Source organism: Petaurus breviceps, unplaced genomic scaffold (genome assembly GCF_028583685.1).
Source record: "Petaurus breviceps papuanus isolate PSGF00001 unplaced genomic scaffold, PetGlider_PUasm1.0 90667, whole genome shotgun sequence".
Classification (NCBI taxonomy): domain Eukaryota; kingdom Metazoa; phylum Chordata; class Mammalia; order Diprotodontia; family Petauridae; genus Petaurus; species Petaurus breviceps.
This window is the reverse complement of record NW_027187302.1, coordinates 8071122-8080068: the sequence shown is the minus strand read 5'-3', so window position 1 is coordinate 8080068 and position 8947 is coordinate 8071122. Positions and strand designations below refer to the sequence as shown.

The following is an 8947-nucleotide window of genomic DNA, read 5'->3' as shown; positions in this document are numbered from 1 at the left end:
CCGCAAATCTCCCCTAGCAGCAAAGGGCCGAGGGCAGCTTGCAAAGACTACATGTCCCATCGTGCACTGCACCTTCCGGAGTCGGCCCTGTTTGTGGGAGTGAAACTAGTCTTTGAGCTACTCAAAGCTCTCGGTCCAGTCTCCTTATCTACTTGTGGTCAGGCCCAGCTTCTGTGCCCATCCTCCTGGTCAGCAGCGCCTACGGCCTTTCAGTCGCCCAAAGCTCACCTTTCCGCCCCTCCCCCACCCCACTTCGAAGGGTGGCGTTGCCGCGGTCGTCCTACGTCGCGGTCGCCGGCGGATGACGCTGGGGGCCGCGTGCTCGCCCCACGTGTGCGGCTGCTCAGGAGCCGCGGCGGCCGCTTGCCTTGGGGGCGGTGGCAGCAGCGGTGGCGGCAGCGGTGCCATAGGGATAGCGCGCACGCTGCGGCGGGGAGCCTGAGACATCGTGTCGGGCGGAGGGCAGCGGGCTGCTGGAGCCCTGGCTGGGAGCGGGTGCCGGGGACATGGAGCACTTGCAGCTAGATCTGGCGGCCGCCCCGCTGCGAATCCTCGCCGCCAGGAACGAAAAGAGCCGCAGCGAGCTCGGCAGGTTCCTGACGAAGCAGGTGAGCGCCCCGCCACCGACCCCCAGGGCCCGACGAGAGGTGCCGGGCTTCGGGGCGCGGAGAGGCCCCGGCGCGCCGCCGCTCCTCTCCAGCCCCAGCCCGCACCAGAAACGCGACGGGGAAGTGGGGGTGGGGTCGGAGCACTGTAGACCCGCGCTCCCTCACCTGGCATCCTTGGGCTCGCAGGGACCGGGATTGTTTATCTCTTTGTATGTGTGTGTGTGCGTGTTGTATTTGTGTGTGCGTGTTGGGGGGGGGGGGGGAAGAGGATTTTTTTTCTCCTTTAAAGGTCGGGCGTGTTTGATTTTTTTTTTGATTTTGTTTGATCAAAACCTAGCTTGTTTTCTGAGATAGAGGTTGGGAGCTCCAAGCCTTGAATGAAGGCTGTTATATTCCCGGAAAACACATCCTCCAGCTTTTTTTTTTTTAAGGGGTGGTGATTGGTTTCTGCTCATTTTCTTCTCTGCCCCCTTTTTCAACCTGCGCCCCTTTTTCATTTTAGGAAGGGGCAAGCATTTTTTACTGCTTCCCTGTTATCTACCTAACCCAGAGAATGGTGCAAAAAAAGGGGTGTGTGTATACATACACAAATATATTATATATATTTGTTATATATATATATATATATATTTATAATATATATTCATGTGAAACCTATCCTCAAGGAGCTTGCAGTCTTAGGTGTTGAGACATGATGATTCAAGGACTGTAGGAAACTGCAATTCGTTGCTAACGGTGTGATGCAGACAATAAACTCCATAGGAGTTGAGCTGCGTGGGCTGGAGCGTTGAACTGTGCCTTTCTGGATAGAAATGATACTTAGAAACTCGGCCATGAAGCAGACTTGGGGGGATGCAGAGAGAGGTGAGGGTATATTCCCTGCCTTCAAAGTGCTTGCAGCCTAATGGGGGCGGGGCACCTGCTCAAATGACTGATACCCGGGAAGCTGTGTTACTAGGGAGAAATCCAGTAGAGGTGCCATGATTGCTGATTAAAAGATTACGTAAAAATTAAAAAAATTGTAATACGTAAATATAAAAATATGTAAAGCAAAAGATTTATTATTCTGATAAAAAGATTACTTAAATGGATGAGAATGGAAGTGGAAAGGAACAGTGTAAGGGGAATACTTAAAAAAAGAGATGGTACCACAATTGGACCCAGAAGAGGAGAGCTTTTAATAGAGGGAAATGGGATGGGTGATGGGAAAAGGAGGAGTCTAATCTAGGTGTAGTAATAGCATAAAAAATGAATTTATCTTTTATTTGGGGATTGAGAGTAGTCCAGGTTGTCTGGAGTATGGAATACGAGAAGAGGATTAGTAGGGGGTAAGGCTAAAAAAAAAAATGGTGGTTTGAAGCCAGATTGAGAGTGCTTTGAGTCTCACGTTCAGGAGTTTTTACTTTAGTTAATAATGGGGAGCCGTTGAAGATTTTTGATTGAAGACATGCAGTGATCAGGAGGATAATTCATTTTAGGGAGATTATTTTGGCAAAGATTTAAAGAATATATTAGGGTAAATAGCTAATATGCTCTTCTAATAGTCTTGTTGAGAAAATTTGGGGCCTTCCCTTAGTGTGGTTGTAGTAGAAGTGGATATATGTGTTAGACCCAAATTCGTACCCTGTTGCCTCATTATAATTTGGAAGTGCTTGTGTTCCTTAAGGCTGTTAAAACAGTTCTTGTCTAGATGGAAAGCTAGGACGAGGTGATGGGCAGCTTTATATTATCGTAATAACAGCCTAACTAAATTCAGAGAGGCTCATTATGGGTTGGCCCACAGGTGAGATAGAGGTTGGGAGCTCCAAGCCTTGAATGAAGGCTGTTATATTCCCGGAAAACACATCCTCCAGCTTTTTTTTTTTTAAGGGGTGGTGATTGGTTTCTGCTCATTTTCTTCTCTGCCCCCTTCCTTTTTAGCAGAGAATTAGTACCCTCATCAATATTTGGAAAAAAAAAAGATTTTTATCAAAGAAGAATTAATAGAACAAGGCAACTAACTGATTGGTTAAATGTGCAGTTTATAAATGTGTGACTGGTAGGATGGTAGTTCCATTAGAGATTAGTCAGAAGGTTTTGGAGTGAAGAAAATGACTTCATTTTGGACATGTTTGGGGAAACCTGAGTATTTTTGCTGTTAGGGAGTGCAAGATTATGGAAGAGTTGCTAAGAGGAGATCGATTTTCCATGACTTGCCCAGGAAGAACAATAACCTCTTCCTTAGAGACTGAAAAGAAAGGTAATAGGATCTGAAAAGGAATTGAGAAGTTTATACTAGTGGAAGGCATTCTCAGGGGTTGGCCTCTACTATCACAGTCGAATAGGAGATTAGCAATCTGCTTAGTGATGGGGTTGTAGAATTGGAGAATTGAGAAGAGAACATTTGTAATAGTTGTTACAATAACTGATATTAATTCATGCCTAGGGCTCTTCAAATAGAGGCTGTGTGGCATAAGGCAGAGAGCTGATTATGTAGCTAGAAAGACCTGGGTTTAAATCCTGCCTCTGATACATACTAGGTATGTGACCCAGAACAAGCCATTTAAACCTTTCAGTGCTCTAAGTAACTGAAGAGAATTCAGTTGCAGAAAAGATGCGAAACCTGAATTAATAGAGGGAGTTTCTTCGCCCTGGAGTTCTCTTAAACTGTGGGTCAGGACCCACATATTGGGTTGCGACCCACAGTTTAAAGAGTGCTGAAGAAGTTGCAAGTGGAAAATGTTTAAGCTCTGCCTTTATACCAATGAAATCACAGGTCCTGCCCCTATCCTTAAATTTGAGAAAGTTGAAGGAATAAAATAATTGTATTGTAAAAATAAGAGTCCAGTTGAGGTTAGACAGCATATATTTGTCACAAGACTAATGTGAGATGTATTTCTAAGTGTGGACTGGGTTTTGTGACAGAATAAACTTGAGGAGTCAGAAATGACTGGGAGAATGGTGAGAAATATTAACAGAGATGAATTTCTCCCTCTAATGTAGCAGTTATTGTCTGTACAGTTCATATGACAATTAACCACATATTGCTTTGTGATGGCTTTTCTATCATTGCCTTGAACTGTTAAAGCTTTTATTATTTAAATAACTTTGTGTTTGACTTGTCCTTTCAATTAGACGAAATGTTTCCTTATAGTACCTAACTCAGCACCCTGCGCACAGAAGATGCCTAGTTGATGTATTGATTTGAATGTGCATCACAGTTTAGATGATGTCTAAATGTTCGTATCTGATATGTCCTAAATTCACATGGAAATTATTAGCTCAGTACAGTTTTCCACTTAGCTTTTATTAAGCACAATTTGGTTTTGCCATGGGCACATATGCATCTATGGCTTATGTATATAGCACACATTGGATATGTAAAAAAGATTTGTGTGATTACTGTAGTGTCCTCAATACCCCATGGTTTTCACATTGACTGAAGCTACAAGTTGGATCTCTATTGACTTGCTCATAAAAAGCAATTCCATTAGGGCTTCTAAAAAAATTTTCAGCCAAGCCTAAGGGGAGATAAAGAGATCTTCTTAGAAAAATAGACTTAACCATTATTATTCATACTTAGTAGTGGAAAATGGAATGTTCTTAACTGAATGTAAATAGTGAGGCAAGTTTCCCTTTAGGTCTCTGTTAGACTATCTTTTTTTCCCTTTTATTTCTCTTAAAGGATAAAAGATTTTAAGCATGTGTTTACTGCTATACCCAGCTTTCTGTATTGAAATATTTTATCTAAAACCTGCTACCCACCTCCTGTCAGAAAGGTGATGGATTCAAGATGCAGAATGAGACATGTATTTTTGAATATGACCAGTGTGGGGGAATTGTTTTGTTTGAATATGCATATTTGCTATGAGTTTGTTTTTTCTTTCTTTTTTGATTGAGTAGGTAGGGTGAGAGGGAAAGAAAATAAATGCTTGTTAAGTGGGGTTGGGGGAGTAAAAAATTTTTTTACTTGAATTCCAAACCCTTATGGAAGAGTCTCTAATTGCTTTCTTTCTTATTTTTTTAAAGAAAAGAACACAGCACAGCCTTTTGAGTCATGCATTCTCTTACATTTAGAATTTTAGGTGTAGATTTTCTAGAAGTATGGTACAAAAGTGAAGATTTTTTCACTTTGAAGTAGAATCCCTTTTTAGATAGAACTAATGAGAGATGAGTAAATACAAGTCATCCAGGGGCCTAGGTGGCAGATTTGTTTTTGTCTTTCTCTGGGGTAATATCTAATCATCTAGCACAGTATTTGACATGAGATTTTGAAAATTTGCTTTGCCCTAAGCAGGTTACAGATCTTTTACTTTTGACTTGATTATCAATAAAAGAGATATGACAGTATAAGGTAGAATTACAGAATTTTAGAACTGAAAAATACCTTAGAAATCATTTAGTTAAACCCTTACATTTTACATACTGTTAAACTGAGACCCACAATGGTAAAGTCATATAAAATATTAGTGGTGGAATTGATATCCTACAGTCCCCTCTGTCTTCTCTACCCCTCCCTTTCTATTTGAAGTTTGTAGAGGTTTCTAGTTCCAACATGGATTCTCTCACTGTTTCTCAATGTATCTCGTAATTTTCGTTAGGACATCTAAGATGTTCAGTTAGTCATCTCAGTTGCTTTGGATTTTTATGGAGATTTCTAGGTAATAATCTCTTTAGCCATATAGCCACATTACAGCTGATATATGTAGTGCTAAAAATTCATCCTGGAACAGAATAAAACCTGGAAGGAAAATTCAACCCCAGGAGCACTGTTAAAAGACACCATGTGAACTCATCTGACAGTTGGATTCAGTATAAGAAGTAACATTCTAATGATGAAATAAATATAGATTTCGGCATATGATTTCTTTTTCTTTTTTTTTTTTTAAAGCAATTGGGGTTAAGTAACTTGCGCAAGGTTACATGGCTAGTTATTTCTGGGTGTGGTGGTAAGTATCTGAGCCCGAATTCAATCCCAGGTTATCCCGACTCTGGGGCCGGTGCTCTTACTCACTGTGCTACCTGGCCACCCCTAGGCATATGATTTCAACTCAATCTAGGAGCTTCTAGGAGCCATATGAAACTGTCTTGTGTCCTAGGTAAAGAGAATTTGTCCATAACTATGGAGGGCTGCTCTTTCCAAGGGAAACTGGAAGGCCTATGGGTCCAACTGCTCCCCCTTTTTCAGGATAGATTATCAAGGATGAACCTGTTTCTTTTCATAGGAGATATGTGTACAGTGACCGTAGAAGCACAATACTATAGATTTAGAGCTGGAAAGGACCTCAGAAATCATGTCTAGTCCCTTCTGGACTGGAGGAGACTGAAACCTGTGGACATTGCCTCTTTCAAGATTGCATACATAACAAGCAGCAGGAATGAACCCAGGTCCTCTAACTGCACACCAAACATTCCCACTATGTCATGCTGCCTCCCTCCCTTCATTTGGGCTTGAATCTCACTTTAGTAACTCACAAAATTGCTCCCTTTTTACTAGAAATTAGTGATCTTCCCTTGTGTTAGGGCAGTGGGACTCTTGGGACTAAAATTAGAACTCAGAACAAGTCCTGCATGAACTTTTTGTCCATATGCCAGGTGTTTTAACTGCTTCTGTTTTTTGTTTTTTGAATTTGTAAACTCCACCCCTCCACATGCACCCCACCCCCACCCTCCTAGTTGAACAACTAGAAGGCTGGACATAGTCTTGTGTTTATTTTTGTTTTTTTTTTTTTTGTTTGTTTCTGCTTTTTTTTGGAGGAGGGAGGACAGGGCAATTGGAGTTAAGTGACTTGCCCAAGGTCACCTGGCTAGTAAGTGTTAAAGTGTCTGAGGGAGGATTTGAACTCAGGTCTTCCTGACTCCAGGGCCAGTGCTCTGTTCACTGCACCACCTAGCCGGCCCATCGTCTTATGTTTAATTTAATTTTTGTATCTTCCCTCAGACCTTTGTTAATAGATGTCTATTATTTGTCAAATTAAATAGCATTTATTTTAAATTGAATTATAATTAGACTGTAATTGTCAAAAGACTTTAGAGTCTGCTTTAGCTATTGCCTCTTTATGACAGGGTCATCCACCTTCAGGTTTTTGAGAGATTATCCTAGTTAAACAAATTCTTGCAGGCTCTATCAAGCTGGAAAAGCTTTGGAGTACAGACCTGGTGTTTCTCTGTTAGCTAATAAAACCAGTCTTTATCTAGGTTTATCATTAAACTGGCTATCAGGTAACCATGGCAACTTGTGATGGCTACTTGTAGCCATAGCAACTCATAAAAATGTGCTTCAGCTGTGGTGTCTGGCTTGTACCAGTATCTTAGGGATTTGGCCTCATCTTCATTCACATATTCTCTGGAGTTCTTCCTGGTTTCTCTACATTTTTATCATGATCATTGATAGTATAATAAAGTAATAAATTTAGAAATGAAAGTGACCTTGGAGATCTTATGTGGTTCATCCTCCTCATTTTACAGATGAGGAATCTGAGGACTAGAGAGGGCAAGTGACTTCTCCAAAGGTACACAGGTAATAAGTGGCAGACTGGGGACTCAAGCAGAGTCCTCTGACTCCAGATTCAGACTTTATTCCACTAACCCATGCTGTAGTATAATAGAGAAGAAAAACACACAGATAAATATTTGAGAAATAAATGACCTGGGTTTGAAATATAACTGCTATTAGCTAATAGTTCATTTCAGTCAAATCACTTAAGACAGTTCATGTTAATAGAACACTGAGAGAGATCTGCTTTGTAAGATCTGCTTTGTCTTTTTCACCAGGCTCCTGTAAGATGTGTAGTCCAGGTCGTGGCATCTTATCTTAAGGACAAGAAAGCTGTCTCTCTGAGAGCTCAGATGATTGATTTTGCCTTGCTTCACCAAGCCAGTAAAGTGCTGGAGGCAGGAATCTAACTCTGAACAGTTTAGTGCAACGTTTGACAAGGCATTGGTGAAAGAAAGAGAGAAGAAAAGAAGAAACAGTTTTCACCTTTCCATACTTTGTAATCAGTAGCTACTAATTTTTTTGACTCCAAGACCAGTGCTTTTTTTTTTTTTTTAAAGCAATCGGGGTTAAGTAACTTGCTCAAGGTTACATGGCCAGGTGTTTCTGGGTGGGTGCTAAGTGTCTGAGTCTGGGATTCGATCTCCAGGTCATCCTGACACTGGAGCCGGTGCTCTTACTCACTGTGCTACCTGGCCGCCCCAGGACTTTTTCAATTTTATGTAGCTAGATTAGTTTTCTCTTATTTTAAAAATTCTTAAAAATTTTATTTTTTAGTTAACAGGCTTTTTCTTTCCCTCCCACTTCACTCTTCTCCCTATTCAAAACAAAACCCTTATAACAAATATGCATAGTCAAGGAAAACAAATTCCCTCATTGGTCATGTCAAAAATTCATGTTTTATTCTACACTGGAGTCCATCATCTGTCAGGAAGTGGGTATCATGTGTCATCATTCATCTGCTAGACTCATAAGTCATTGAATTGATCAGTGTTCTTAAGTCTTGAAATTTTATTTGCTTTTACAGTGTTGTTATTGTGTAAATTCATTTCTGCAGGTCTTCCCAGGTTTTTCTGAAACTTCCTTTCTTAATTTCTTAGGCATAGTAGTATTCCCTTACATTCTGTACCATTGCCCAGTTGATCGTCATCCTTTTAGTTTTCTAATTCTTTGCCAAAAGAACTGCTGTGTATTATTTTGGTACAGATGAGTCCTTTTCCTCTCTTTGATTTCTTTGGGGTGAGGGCCTAGTATTAATATTGCTAGGCCAAAAGATATTCGCTGTTAGTTACTTTTGGAGAATAGTTCCAAATTGCTTTCCAGAATGTCGGTACCGATTCATAGCTCTATGAAGAATACATTAATATATACCTGTTTCCTCACAACTCCTCCAGTATTTGTCAGTTTTCTTTTCTTAATTTTTGCCAGTTTGTGGAATCTCAGAGGTGATTTCACATGCATTTCTTTTGTGGTATATTTTCACGTGACTGTTGGATTTCTTTGAAAACTGCCTATTCATATCCTTTGGCCATTTATCAATTGAGGAAAGGGGACAGTACTTAATCTGGTTACCTCACAGATTTATTGTGGGGGAAAAATTTTGTAAGTTGTAAAGTCCTTTGAATTATGAGAAATTAGCGTTATTATTGCTTCTGATAAAAGTGAATATTTTTTTCTAAGTACCTGGGTGTTCAAAAACTGTACTCCTGATTTTACATACAGTTTGATGGTAGTGACCAGTCCTGACTTGCTGACATCCCGGGTTGTCTCCAGTTATTTCAGATGTGGTTGAAGGCATTGATCAAATAAAGATTTATTTATAATATGTATTACCTGTTTAGTAAAGGAAGAAAATATATTACGG

The 8947-nt window shown here is 40.5% G+C and overlaps 1 protein-coding gene across 1 annotated transcript in view; it reads left to right on the top strand.

Annotated features, from left to right (window-relative positions):
- The first annotated feature begins 359 nt into the window (after positions 1 to 359).
- Positions 360 to 8947, top strand: part of MDN1 (midasin AAA ATPase 1) — a 183099-nt gene continuing 174511 nt past the window's right edge. Inside the window, exon 1 of the mRNA XM_069065132.1 lies at positions 360 to 608. Within this exon, the coding sequence (XP_068921233.1) occupies positions 507 to 608 (102 nt within the window). The 5' untranslated portion in view covers positions 360 to 506. The remainder of the gene's footprint in view (positions 609 to 8947) is intronic.